The sequence below is a fragment of the Vipera berus genome (genome assembly GCF_964194415.1).
Source record: "Vipera berus genome assembly, chromosome: 6".
NCBI classification, from domain to species: Eukaryota; Metazoa; Chordata; class Lepidosauria; order Squamata; family Viperidae; genus Vipera; species Vipera berus.
In genome coordinates this window covers 57,745,868-57,761,057 of record NC_138208.1, presented here as the reverse complement: position 1 = coordinate 57,761,057, position 15,190 = coordinate 57,745,868, and the positions used below count along the sequence as shown (strand labels likewise).

General features: G+C 37.6%; 1 protein-coding gene across 1 annotated transcript in view; it reads left to right on the top strand.

Moving 5' to 3' along the window:
- Positions 1-15,190, top strand: part of LOC308669757 (sodium-coupled monocarboxylate transporter 1-like) — a gene marked incomplete at both ends in the record, with an annotated part of 40,964 nt that overhangs the window by 2,371 nt on the left and 23,403 nt on the right. Inside the window, 5 exons of the mRNA XM_081330633.1 lie at positions 394-445; positions 5,098-5,165; positions 5,801-5,955; positions 9,256-9,396; positions 13,064-13,193. Of these exons, the coding sequence (XP_081186759.1) occupies positions 394-445; positions 5,098-5,165; positions 5,801-5,955; positions 9,256-9,396; positions 13,064-13,193 (546 nt within the window). The remainder of the gene's footprint in view (positions 1-393; positions 446-5,097; positions 5,166-5,800; positions 5,956-9,255; positions 9,397-13,063; positions 13,194-15,190) is intronic.

The following is a 15,190-nucleotide window of genomic DNA, read 5'->3' as shown; positions in this document are numbered from 1 at the left end:
TTCTCTCATATATAAAAAGTATGGAAACGGGGTACTAAATGTATATTGAAAATATGGTAATAAATTTTCTATTACTATTTTTTCTTAGTAGAACTTGTTCATAAGTCATCATATAAGCTGGTTTCTCCTTTTACATGATCTGAAACATTTAGACCACCCTATTTTACACTTTGGGTACAGAGAATTTACTATAAAAAAATCAGGTATAAAAATAACAGTTGCATAGCGAAAAATACAAAGCTCTAATGGGATCTTACAATCTGGTTTTTCTTCTCATCTTTACAGTAAATTTACATAATAGTTCTTGTTTCATATTATATTCAGTATAATTAACATAAATATTTATGAAGATACCTATGTGCTCATGGTTCCTTCTTTTTGTTATTTCTACAGATATTATACACCAGCATTGTTATATATGCTCCATCACTGGCTTTGAATAAAGGTACTGTGAACATTTATATCCATCTAGGACATAACGTTCTAACACAGAAAAAGCTGCATAACCTAGAGCCAAACTTTATTGAGTTTGGAACAAAGAAAAGGATGACTACATAAACAAAACATAGTGTCATTAAATAATTACTTCAGGAAAGTCTGAATGTGTGTAATTCACATTCAGTGACCTACTTTTAAGTCTAATTCTTCTGAAGGTAATTTTGTCTTCCTGTGATATATTATAAAAAAACTTGAGGAAAAGGTTTCCAATTAGTTCATTGTTTAATTGATTTTTGTGTAAATTATTCAGATTTTATTTCTTTATTACTTACAGGACGTATATGGCTGCCTAACTCATATAATATATTTAGGTGATTCTCAGCAATTTATCAGTTCATAAAATTAACTATGTGAAATGTCCACATGTGAAAAAATGTGAAAAAAATTAAGTTATATATTGTGCTTTGTGATCAGTTTCCCCTGCCCTGCAATACTATTATATAATACTATACTAAAATCTATTTATGGATTGCTGTATTTCAAGTTTTACATTACATGTAGTCCACTTGTTCAGTGACCGTATGAAGATACAACAGTGCTGAATGAGTAGTACTTTCAAACAGATCTCAACTCTCTGGCCATCCTAGCACCCTCACAATCAAGTGATCACTATTTATGACCTTCTTTGCTGGCTTCCCACAAACAAATCCAATGATGGAAGATTGCAAGACACTCCCGCACTTTTTCTCCTGAAGATTTCTACAGTGGAGTATGAGATCCCAGGGATCACATATTTTGTAGTATTCACTCAGGCCGTAACATCTTTTACATAGCACTTAATTTCATTGTGAAACACACAATGACAATAAAGATACTTCTGTTCTGTTCTATTCTATCTTCCCCCTCCCAGGTACACTCATGTCTTAAAGTAGCACCTGTTCATGCATTTGTATGGTGCCACAACATCCTTACCTAAGATATGCAGATGATACCACTCTAATGGCAGAAAGTGAAGAAGAACTAAAAAGCCTCTTGTTGCGGGTGAAGAAGGAGAGTGCAAAAGTTGGGTTGAAACTTAACATTAAGAAACCAAGATCATGGCATCTGGCCCTCTCAATTCCTGGCAAATAGATGGGGAAGAAACGGAGGTAGTGACAGATTTTATTTTCCTGGGCTCCAAGATCACTGCAGATGGGGACTGTAGCCAAGAAATTAAAAGACACTTGCTCCTCAGGAGGAAAGCCATGACAAATCTAGACAGCACACTAAAAAGCAGAGACATCACCCTGTCAACAAAAGTGCGTATAGTCAAGGCTATGGTCTTCCCAGTTGCAATGTATGGCAGTGAAAGTTGGACCATAAAAAAGGCTGAGCGCCAAAGAATTGAGGCCTTTGAACTATGGTGCTGGAGAAGACTCCTGCGAGTCCCTTGGACTGCAAGGCGATCAAACCGGTCAGTCCTAGAGGAGATCAACCCTGACTGCTCTTTAGAAGACCAGATCCTGAAGCTAAAACTCAAATACTTTGGTCACTTAATGAGAAGGAAGGACTCACTGGAGAAGAGCCTAATGCTGGGAAAGATTGAGGGCAATAGAAGAAGGGGACGACAGAGAATGAGGTGGCTGGATGGAGTCACTGAAGCAGTAGGTGTGAGCTTAAATGGACTCCAGAAGATGGTAGAGGACAGGAAGGCCTGGAGGAACGTTGTCCATAGGGTCACGATGGGTCGGACACGACTTCGCAGCTAACAACAACAACAACAACATCCTTTCCCCAGTCCAAATATACTTGCACCTCTCAGCAGCAGCCCCTCCATTGCGTCTATACATTTAAATGGTGCTGCAGCTTCCTCTCCCCAGCTTGCACATACTCACACCTCACAGCGGCATCCTCTCCTCCTCTGCATGCACTTGCACCTTGCCACAGCACCCTCTGCAGCCACATGCACTTGTACCTTTCTTCAGCACCCTCTCTCCAGCACCCCGCTCGTCTCTTCACTCCAGTAAGTTCTCTGCTTGTGAGCCATGAATAACTTGCAATTCCTGCTGGCTTCCCATTGACTTTGTTTATAGGAAGCCTGCAGGAAGTTGCAAGTGACACTCATGAGGTCCTCACTGAATGACTTGGGATCCTTAATGATGATAATAAGCTTTGCAGGGATTGCTTTTGTTAATCAATATGGTCGTGTGCCATCACACTTTAGGAATGCATTGCTTAGTGACGGAAATTGTAGTCCAAATTCACATTGTTAATCAAGGACTACCTGTATAGAGTAACTTTCACTTACTTGTTTTATTTATTTGAAGCTTGCTGTTTCAGTCAAATACTTACTCTTTATTAATATAATAATATATTAAAATCATCATCATCAGTAAATATATTTGATTTACCAGAGCATTCTTCATCAGGAGATGAAGTTGTTTTCTCTTTCCTTCTCCCTCTCTGATCATCCACTTACTTTATTTTAAACTCTTTTGCATCACTCTTGAGGATTATCCCTGTAACCTCTGTAGATTCTCTTCCTTCCAGTGGGTATATTTCTATTCCATCTAACTGCTGGGATTGTGATTTCATCCATTGCTTTCTGAGGTCTTGGAGATTGCTTTGAATGGAGACTAAAACCTGTTCCATTTTGCTGCATTTTTTATGGGTATGTCCCTGTTTTCCAATTGAGGCTCTGATGTTTTACTGTCTAGATTAGGAAGTCTTCCTTCCTTGACTCTGAATTAGGTTTTTTTTGTAATAGAACGCACCGTAATGGAGTTCTGACACCTTTTTTCGATGGTTTTCCCAGAATTGTGTTCTTTTCCTATTGTTGCCCTTCCTATCCTCATTTGCTTTTGAAAATGCCCTGTTGGCGGTAGGGTGTGAGCTGGGTCCCCTCCGGCGCTGTCTGCCTCCTCTAGGAGGAGTCATGAGGCACCGGAGCACCACAGCCAGAGCGTGGGTTGATTGGCTGGGTCGGACCATGTGGTTTGGAAGCCGATGGTGGCGGTGGGAGACATGTAAACATGGAGGCCATCTTTCACAAGAGGGTGAGTGAGCTTTTTGCCTTCCCTTACAGAAGGTGGGTTCTGAGGTTAAAAAGAGGCAAAGTGAGAGGAAAGAAAGGCGGCTGGCATGGAAGCTTGCCCAACAGTGAAACTGTGCTGTTTCGGTTCCTTGGGTAATTCAAAGGTTGGGATGTCTACGAAAATCTCTTTTAAGTCTTTTATACTTTATATTCAAACTGCAGAAGGGAAGAATAAGAATAAAGCCAATTTGGAGGTTTTATTATTAATAATAATATATATTAATTATGTACTGGTCAGGGGTAAAGGTAGACCTATAGTATGAGGTTTAATCAGATCTATTAAATTAGGTTTAACTTAAAGATAAATTAAAAGTAATCTGTTCACTGTCAAAGTTTCAACTTCAATTTGTTTGAAGTCAATATCAGGGTGCCGTCGGTCAGAGAGTGTCGGCTGGCGGCCCCCAGGGGGAGAGCATTCTCTGTGGGCGCGCCAGCCCTTTGCAATCAATTACCGGTTGAGCTCCGGATGGCTCCCGACTTTCGCTCTTTCCGCTGTGATCTGAAAACTTACTTATTTGAACAAGCCGGCCTGGTCTAATGGGTTTGGGGTATTTTAATTTGTAATTTGTAATTATTTATTATTAGGGTTAGATTAATTTAATCTTATTTTTAATTTTTGTATGTTGTATTTTTATTGCCCTGTACACCGCTCTAAGTCCTTCGGGAGAAGGGCGGTATAGAAATTAAATTAAAAAAAATATCCATATAAAACTCCAAATGTAAATTTTTCCACCTGGTTTGACAACTTCTTAAAAATAATTCAATCTTTTACAAGCAACCAAATTTTGTTTTATTGGGCCAATTTCATTCCACATAGAAAGCTGACATTTCCACTCATTAAACTAAATGGGTATGCCAGTGGTAAATGTCCCAAAAGATTAATAAAATACCTTCTTATAATTTAAAGCCACACAGTGCATGGTAACATTAATAGTGTTAACTTACCTTGAACAAAATCCTAGTCTTTTAGATACACTAAAAATTGAAGGGGTTGCAAGGCAAGGCGGGTTGTATGACGTGTGTGAGTTCTGACACCTTTTTTTTCCTTTTTTTCCCCCCCACTGCTCTAAATTATTTGTTTTTTTGCGAAATCATGCTTACCATGGTTATTCCCTGGGACAATCTATTGAAGCAAAAATTGGATTTTAAGGATAAAATGCTTTGTTGTTGGAGAAGATGACTTCCTTTTTGTTCCTAAATTTTCTGTTCTTAGTTTGGGCTTAAATAATCACAGGTTATTCTTTTCACTCTGGCACACCTCTTCTTGATCTTCTCCCTTTTCACAGAGATTTGCTTACAGTCTCTCAAAATAACAAAGTCTTCTGGGAAGGAGGACTGAAGATAAATTTGCCTTTCACTTACATAGCAAAGTCTGTGCTTGAGACAAAGGTGTGTACTCAGCTGAGACACTAGCTGTGTGCCTATGGGCAGTCTGTTAATTAAGAGATTTTCAATCTATGTGTGCATTATATACACTAATTTATGGGGTTTTTGTGTACTTCTGATTAGCTTTCCTTTAATTAATTTAAATATATTTCTTCTGTGCTATCATAGAAATATTTCAAAAACAATGTCTTTTTTTTCAGTTACAGGATTCCAGTTGTGGGGATCAGTAATAGCAACAGGATTAATCTGCACCTTCTACTGCTCAGTAGTATGTTAACAAATCTCTATAATTCACATTTTGTAAATTATTAGTAAAGCAATCCAAGTTAGATTTAATATATGCTTTCCCTATTCTCTTATCCGATACTTTAAAACATGCAAGCATATGGAATTTCATGTTTACAGTCTTAAGTTGCAGAAAACCCATCTTTCTTAGATGCTTCAGAGTTAAACTTTAAAAAACTGCTTTTAAGGGTCTGGCCTTTTCATCATGTAAAAATTTCTGTATTATATAAAAACCAATCTATAGACAAATATTTGTAATATTGTAATATAACCTAATTAAAGAAAAAAGGCTCCCAAAAGAATATCACAAGCACAGCAGCTCCTAGTTGTTTTGAGAAAAGAAGCTGGTATTATTTAGAATATGAATATTAATTTATTCAGTTGAAACAAATCGGAATACTAGAATATAAATGAAAGCTCAATCTTTTACAATTTTCTTTTCTAAAGGCAAATGAATGTATATATGATCTATTCTATGCCAATATTTTTATGTTTAGTGGGTAATTTGTGCAAAAATGAAAACATTTGTCATTGAAACATGTCCTTGTCAGATTTTATATTCATGTTTATATAGGAAGAACATACATTTTACTATATGTCATATCTGTTTCCAACTAGGGTGGCCTAAAGGCAGTAGTCTGGGCAGATGTTTTCCAATATATACTGATGATAATTGGACTTGGAGTAGTGTTTGCAAGGGCTGTGATAATTAAAGGAGGATTTGGCCCTATTCTAGATGATGCTTACCAGGGAGGAAGACTAAACATCTGGGAGTAAGTATTCTTTTGCATAGAAAGCAATCAAAATGCAACTTTTTATTAAAACTATTAAAGGTTTTTAAAGTTTATGAATGCATATTTGAACAGGTGGACAACATGGGGCTGCCCTTGAGATCCACTCGGAAGCTTCAGCTGGTGCAAAGTGCAGCGGCACGGACACTCTTGGGAGCCTCCCGATACTCCCATATCACACCTCTCCTCCGTGCGCTGAACTGGCTTCCAGTTGCCTTCCGTGTGAAGTTCAAGGTGCTAACAATGACATACAAAGCCCTACATGGCATGGGTCCGGACTACCTACGGGAGCACCTTCTGCCAATGTCAGCACCCCACCGTCCTGTGCGCTCCCACAGAGAGGGCCTCCTCAGGGTGCCACCGCTCAAGGAATGTCGGCTGGTGGCCCCCAGGGGGAGGGCATTCTCAGTGGGTGCGCCAGCCCTCTGGAACAGCTTGCCAACCGAAATCCGGATGGCCCCCGACCTCCGCACCTTCCGGCGCGACTTAAAAACTTACCTGTTCCAGCAGTCCGGCCTGGCCTGATAGCTCTAATTGGGGTCCCAGTTTGTTTTTACTATTGTTTTTTCACTATTGTTCAATCTGTATACCTACCTTATTCTGTACACCGCCCCGAGTCCCTCGGGAGAAGGGCGGTTTATAAAAATAAATAAATAAATAAATAAATAAACTGATATGAATCTAAATAATTTTAAATAGCAAATTAACAAGCTATTTAATAATAATAATATAGTTGATAGATTAACAACAGATCTCACTTTCCCCCCCCACCCTGTCCCCCCTCCCCATCTGTAATTGGATCGTGGCATATGCTGGTATTTATTGATATTTTTAGGATATCTATACTGTATATATCTTTTACGATTATAAGCCACCCAGAGTTGCCCTGTGCTAAGGTGGGTGGCCATTAAACTTTATAAATAAATAAATAATAAACATTTTGTATTAATACAAGTTACTATAACAAGCTGATTTGGGTTCTTTTAAAAGAACAGTCATTTAAATTATATCTAAACAGAAATATTCTCTCAGAAGCTTATTGTCATCTTTTTAAAGTGACTGTTAAAGGCTTGTCTCTTCACCTAAATCACTCTCTCTATATATGAATGCCAGATTAAATTAGAGTCGTCTTTCTTCCTAGTGATAACCATTTGTATTAAAAGAAATAGAACATACTCTTGAATCACAATGTAACTCAGGAAGAAAAGCTTCTATCTTGTTTAGACTATCTGTATATCTACAATAAAAAGTTATCAAAGTTGAGTATTTTTACTATCCTAATAAATTTAATAAGGTTGACCAGGAGGTAGGAATTTTTGTTGGTCTGTATGAACCATAGCAACAGGATTCTCTTCTTTTGAAATTTAAAAAGTAAAATTTCTAAATAGTGGTGGCAGTAATGCCAAAGCACTAATTGTACAAAAATTCTAAATCCTTGCCACTGCCGTTTCATGATGAGATGTGACTGACTCAGATGATTCTCACAATATGTTGACATAATAACTATATAACCAATGAAATGCCACAGTCACCATTTGTAGGTAGTCCTTCAGAGAAAACTGTCTTCCCCAATAGTTTTCAGACTGTACCATGTGTCTTGATTGTGTGCTAAGTTCAGAAATTAGTCTTCTCTGCCGCCTTTTCCAGAAAGCCATAAGAAATATTTTTTGCCAATGCATAGTCCTCCACCTCTCCTTGTTTAAGCCAACTAATATTTTCTCTAACTTGCAAATGAGAAAGAAAGAAAATGGCAACTATTTGGAGTTCCACACCTTTCTTTATGTAATGGAATATTTTGTAGTATTGTAACATGTTATATGCAAAATAGGAGCTTGTTCTAGATGATGGCATTGGTTTGACAACCTGAGAAGTGTCACTTGTAAGACTGACTTTTTAAAGTAAATAATATCATCATCATCATCTTGGAAGGGACCTTGGAGGTCATCTAGTCCAATCCCCTGCTCAGGCAGGAAACCCTATACCATTTCAGAGAAATGGCTGTCCAGTCTCTTCTTAAAAACTTCCAGTGTTGGAGCATTCACAGCTTCTAGAGGCAGGTTGTTCCACTGATTAATTGTTCTAACTATCAGAAAATTTCTCCTTAGTTCTAGGTTGCTTCTCTCTTTGGTTAGTTTCCATCCATTGCTTCTTGTCCTGCCTTCAAGTGCTTTGGAGAATAGCTTGGCTCCCTCTTCTTTGTGGCAGCCCCTGAGATATTGGAATACTGCTATCATGTCACCCCCATCCTTCTCTTCATTAGACTAGACATACCCAATTCCAGCAGCTGTTCCTTGTATGTTTTAGCCCCCAGTCTCCTAATTATCTTCGTTGCTCTTCTCTGTACTCTTTTTAGAGCCTCAACATCTTTTTTACATTGTGGTGAACAAAACTGGATGCAGTATTCCAAGTGTGGCCTTACCAAGGTATTGTAAAGTGATATTAACACTTCACATGATCTTGATTCTGTCCCTCTGTTAATGCAGCCTAGCACTGTGTTGGCACACTGCTGGCTCATATTTAAGTCATTGTCCACTAGGACTCCAAGATCCCTCTCACTGTTGCTACTATTGAGCAAGGTATCACCTATACTAAACCTGTGCATTTGGTTTTTCTTGCCTAATGTAGAACCTTAGTTTTTTCACCACTGAACTGCATTTTGTTAGATAGCGCCCAATGTTCAAGTCTGTCAAGATCCTTCTGTATCTTAAGCCTATCTTCTGGAGTGTTGGCTATTCCTGCCAGTTTAGTGTCGGCCGCAAATTTAATGAGTTCCCAATCTATCCCATCATCCAAATCATTAATGAAGATGTTGAAGAGCACTGGGCCCAGAACAGATCCCTGCAGTACCCCACTACACACTTCCCTCCATGTAGATGCAGTTCCATTTAGGACCACAAGCTAAGTATGGCTGGTCAGCCAGCTATGAATCCATCTGGTGGTGATGTTGTCTAATCCACATTTTTCTATCTTATCAAGTAGTAGGTTGTGGTCTACTTTATCAAATGCCTTACTGAAGTCCAAGTAAATTATATCCACAGCATTCCTCTGGTCCACTAATTTTGTCACCTGGTCAAAGAATGCAGTAAGATTGGTCTGGCATGATCTGTTTTTGACAAACCATGTTGGTTTTTGTAATGACTTTGTTTATTTATAGTTTCTATATTTATGTTGGGAAAAATATATTTTTTTATTAAGTTCAAAAGTCTATTTTTTTCTCTCCACTAAATTCTTGAGTTCTTTCAGTGACAAAATTTAAATTATTTTCTTGAATTTTCTATGTAGTTTTAACCCAAATCCTTTGAAAAGGCACACTGTGTGGACTATTGTCATTGGTGGCACTTTTACTTGGGTTGGCATGTATGCAACAAATCAAAGTCAAGTTCAACGATATTTTGCTTGCAGATCACAATGGGATGCCAAATGGTAAGTGTGTGTATGTAAGTAAAAAATGAACCCAGACAACACGTTGTTTATTAAGCACTTATAATTTGTAAAAATTAGAAAATCAATAAAGTTTTATATAAAAAAGAGTGGAATTCCCATCAGTCACCACCTCTACATAGATGTGTGAAGCCCCATCTGCGCATGTATGAGATCCAGGCAGCACATGAAACCACGCCCCCTGTCCATAGAAAATTCACCCTCCATGGAACTGATCCCTGTAGCACAAAAGGTTGGAGGCCGCTGACCTAGCAGACATATAGACCAATTACAAATACTTTGGTTTCCCACAGTCACATGGGAACCATTATGATGAAGCAAGGAAAACAGTAAAATCCAAGTATCTATGGGAAGAACAAGATCCATACTGTCAACATGTACCCAATCATCAGATACCCTGCCAGTATAGTGAGCTGGCCAAATAAGTACATGGAAGCTGCTGATGTGATCTGCAAGTTCCTCAAAATGTATGGAGGTTTCTAACATCCAGACTACACTAGCTGGAACGGAAGTGGTTGGAGCCTGGTAAGTGTCAAAAACTGGATGAAACTCAGAGCATCGAGAAATACATCAGTAAGATGGCACCCAAAGATGAACTGCTGAGAGAATGCCTGAAGCAGCAGCAGATATGGAAGATCAAGCAGAGGAAGTGCCATGGCAAGACAAGAACCTACATGAGATCTATCAATGACAGATAACTGAAGTGGTGGACATTGGGAAATCCTACCAATGATTGGAAAGAGCTGGAATAAAAGATAGTGCTGAAGCACTGATCATAGCAGCACAAGAATAGGCACTAAGCACCAGATCCATAGAAGCAGGACATACCACACTAGATAGGACCTAATTGCAGACTGTGCAGAGGAGCCCCAGAGATAATCCAACACATAGTGGCAGGGTATAAGATGGCAGGAACAGCATACATTGAACAGCACAACCAAGTAACTGGCATTGTGTACAGGAGTATCTGCACAGAACACAGGCTAGACCATCCTAAGTCCAGATGGAAGATCCCACAGAAGATCATGGAGAATAAGAAAGCTAAGGACATGTAAGGTCCTGCCTCAGCTAGTGCTTCCACAAAAGCAAAACTCCTAAAACTGACATCATTTTAAAGGGAATTTTTTATTGAGAGACAGTGATAGCAGAATAGCAAGGCAAGAGCTGAAGAATTCCCATGCAAAACATTACATTAAAACTCTCCCTTCAACCCTTCCCCAGTGCCCACTGGTTCAGTATGATTTCGGCCAATTCACAGGTGTGAAGTTGTTATGGGAATCGAGGTGATAAAGCTGCAGTTCTCAGGCATTTTGTTTTCATCCTGGTCTCTTTCCAGCAGAATAGAGATAAGAGAAAAATGCCCCAGGTACATTCCTCCTCCCTTTCACACTCCGAGGGATGCATCAAAGGTGAAAGAACAAAGTAAAAGAAATGCATCCGAAAGCCCACAGAGCTTTCCTCTCCCCAAAGAGTGAAACCTCACCCCTCCCAACAGAATGGCAGTACCTGAAAACGAAATGAATATATAGTTTGAGGATCAGACATGCTGCCCCCACCTAAAAGAAGGGGAGTTCCACCTGGAGAAATAGAAAAATAATAAAAATGGGGAGAAAAGAAATGAGAAGTTAGTCAGGTTTGTCAGGATAACGTGCATGAAAGCATTTGGGTAATCTTGGGACTCTAACGTGTTTTTTATGGACCCATTCATTTTGGGATGCTGGGAGGTCCTTCCAACCACAAGATACTGGTTAGCTCCATGGTGTTTACTGGAGTCTAGTATTTCTTTGCTTTCAAAATGTTGCTCACCCTCTACCATAATGGATTGTGGTGTTGGGGCTGTCATTGGCCATAAAGGCGAGGTTATCTCAGGGTTTAATAAACTGCAATAAAATACAGGGTGGATCTGTCTTAATAATTTGGAAAGTTCTAGTTCTATTGTAACTGGGTTTATGATGTGTTTGATGGGGGAAGGGACCCACATACTTTGGTCCTAACTTTTTGGAGGGCTGCAATGATTGTAAGAACCTAGTAGACAGGTATACCCTGTCCCCAATGTGGAAGAGTTTAGGTTCCACTCTCTTTTTATCTGCTTGAGCCTTATAGGCTTCTCTGGCCTCATCTAGAGCTTTTATAACAACCGGCCAGGTGTTTTGCAGCTAATTCATCCATTTCTTAAGGGAAGGGATGGTGGGTTCATTGCCTGGCAGTTCAAACACTGGGTTAAAAATCTGTCCTGCAGCCACTTGGAAAAGGGTGTATCCCATGCTAGAGTGTACAGCATTGTTATATGCCACTTGAGCAAATGGTAAAAGGTCACTCCAATTATCTTGTTGGTAGTTGATGAAACTTCTCAAATACTATTCCAGAAACAAGTTCATTCTGTCCTCCCATTTGTTTGAGGATGATGACTAGAACTCAAGTCCTGTTCTGTGCCCAAGAGGTCCAAAAACGCCTTCCAGAACTTTGAGGTGAATTGGACCCCTCTATCTGAAATTATATGGTCAGGGGCCCCATGCAATCGGTAAATATGTTGGAGGAACAGCTTTGCTAGCGTCTTGGCAATTGGGATCTTCTGGCACAGGATAAAATGGACCTGCTTTGAAAACAGGTCGGTCACTACCCAAATGATAGTGTTTCCTATGCTTTCTGGCAGTTCTACAGTGAAGTCTATAGAGATCTTTTTCAAAGGTGCTGAAGGGTTTACTACTGGCTGCAAAAGACCAGGCGTTTTTCCTTGTCTTTGTTTTGGTGCTGCACAAGTGGGGCAGCTGGCCACATAACTTTCAATGTCCTTTTTTAACGATAGGCACCAGAATTGCCACCTCAATAAGTGTAGGGTTTTTACAAATTCAAAGTGTCCTGCAAGTTTTGAATCATGGGAGACTTGCATTGTTTTCAGTCTTTGAGTGGAGGGGATGTACAGGTCTAAATAGATAGGCAATTACTAGCCAATCAATCAGACATTGTGGTAGTAGACAAGGATAAAATGTTAGTGGTTGTGATAGATCTAGCAGTGACAAGTGGCAGCAACATCAGGAAGAAGGAATAGAGTTGCTGGAGAAGTATCAGGATCTGAAAGACAAACTGCAGAGGAAACATCAAAGTGGACCAGTGGTGGTGAGAGCACTGTGACTCCTAAGTTGGGAGAGTGGCTCTTAACAGATTCCAGGAAGAACATCAGAGCTCTCTGTCCAAAAGGGTGCAGTGCCAGGACATTTAAGATCCTGGACAGAACCCTCAAATTCCCAGGCATCTGGAAGTATTTTTGGTAATACTGGCAAGATAATCACAGTGTTCTTCGGGTGGGAGGGAATAAGAGGAAATGGTATTATATATTCTGCCTCAAACTCCAAATGAAAGGTGGTATACTAATCTAGTATATCTCATAAAGCAAACAAAAGTACTAATCAATCCTCCAATAATTATACTTTGCCATTTCAATTCATTTTTTTCATTTTAACTTTTGGTGATCATTTCTTGCATTATAATTAGTATAAAATTTTAAAACTTTAAAAGGAAAGCACTAATACTTCATATTTTGCTCAGTGTAAAAATATTGCAACATATAAATGTGGCATGCTTCTATGATAATATAATTTTAGAAAGAACATTTTCTAATCTTCCAATCATTTATAAAATTTTGTTATAGTGCTCTATATCTGAATCTTGTGGGCCTCTGGATAGCTCTGATTTTTGCATCACTGGATGGATTATCAATGTATTCAATATACAAGGATTGTGATCCACTGACATCCGGAATTGTATCAGCCCCAGATCAGGTTTAGTATTCGGTACAAGTGAAATATTTGTCATTTGGATTTGTTGTATTTTTTCTTTGCATCTCCCATATAAATAATTTATGGTCATATTTTGGAAAAATTAAAACATTTATACCAAAATGTACTATATTATTAGAAATAGATGTAAATCCATGAAGAAAGACAATTATGTATTTCTGGGGAGAAACAGTTTGGATCTTGTAACATCCTGGGACACATATATTTGCCTTCATTTGTAAAGTGTTTTCAAATGTACCTGATGCAATATAACAACTACTGTTAACATGAATGATGGCTTCTTTTTGTTTGGTAGTGAAAACAAAGTTGTTTAAGAATCTGTTTTGGCATTGTATGAATACCTATACATTTTCCTTCTAGGAACTGGGTTTCAAATTAACATTGACTTAACATGGATTTACTCTTTTAAACATGCATTTTTCTTTTTGAATAGCAGAGAATAATGGTGGCTAGGATGTTTCAGATTATGTAACTAATACAAGTATATGTAGTGGATATCAAGGATATTCTCACTATCATTCATACTTCAACAAATTTATAGAGCTTTATAGAATTTTTTTTCTGGGCTGCTTTGGAAGACCATTCAGGGTTTCGCTTGTACAAAATACCTTGATGTATTTTCTATCAGCAGCTGTGCAAGGGAATATATAATATGTATCCTAGTTTAGTTCATTGACTATTAATTTCTAAGGACAAACAGTTTTAAATGTTTATGGGCCCAACGTATCTTAGAATTATTTTCAGTTTTAGTCTGAGCAATACAAATTCTCCTGGTCTTATGCTAGTAGGAACAGACCAGATTTTTTTTATGACAAAGGAAAGATAATAAAATATAAAGATGCAATTTCCTCCATTTTTAACCTTGATCAAATAAATAAACTTAATATTTCTTCCTTTTATTTTTTTAACAATTTTAGTCTTTAATCCTTTCAAATATTTTACTACACCTTTATTTTTTTTCTTTTTTCTTGTTCTTTCTTACCATGTTTTTCAAAATTTTAACAGGTCTCCTTTATAAGTCTAATATAAGAAAAGTATCCCAATCATTCTCCAGGTTTGTTATTTGCATGTCCCTTTTAATTATTAAGAGAGCATTTGGATCATTTGTATATCCACTATTTCATATTTTTCCTGATCATTCTTATAAGCAATCCTTTTTAAATGTATGTTCAAATCTATTTCCATCTTATCTAGTTCTAGATTTAAATTAATGAATAGAAATGATAATTATCTAATGTTACAAATATCACAAATGTCATAAAATCTATGACAAATTTTTCCTTTTTTGATGGGTAAAATTTCCTTTAAAAATATAAATTAAACTGTTCTTGAATCCATTTTTTTAATATCAGAAACAATATTGCTTTCCCAATTTTTCAAAATAATTCTACTAGTGATACCCCAGGCCTTTTGAAAATGCTTACCAAAATACTGAATCTCCTATATTGTTTTGGCAAAGAAATAGAATAATTAAATAAAATTACCAAAAATATATTCAAAATCTGCCATTGCCATATCAGTAGTATATTAGATTGCTTAATAAAAATTGTGAAGAGTTCCAGAATTAAATAGAAAAGCAAAGGAAAAAATGGGCAATAAAATGCACCTGAAATTAATCACTCTGTTGTAACTATTGTACAAGGTTGGTGATGATAAATTTCTATCCATTTTATGAACAAAACGTGAACCCATGCTTAATCACATTTCATAAGAAAATTAATCTGTGCCATAACAAGACTGACTTACATAGCAATTTAATAACCACTGAATTCATATAAAATTGCAGCCACTGGCACCTGCTTAAGGCTTTGTATGGAGCATACAGTATGCACTTAAAAGAAGAAGATAGCATTTCATTTTGTTAGGTTTTTTTTGCATATCATTGAAATATAAATTCTACAGGATTGCAACAGCTGTATCAAAAAGTCAGTTTATTTATTTATCAAATATAGATATTACCCATCTCACTCTCAGATAAT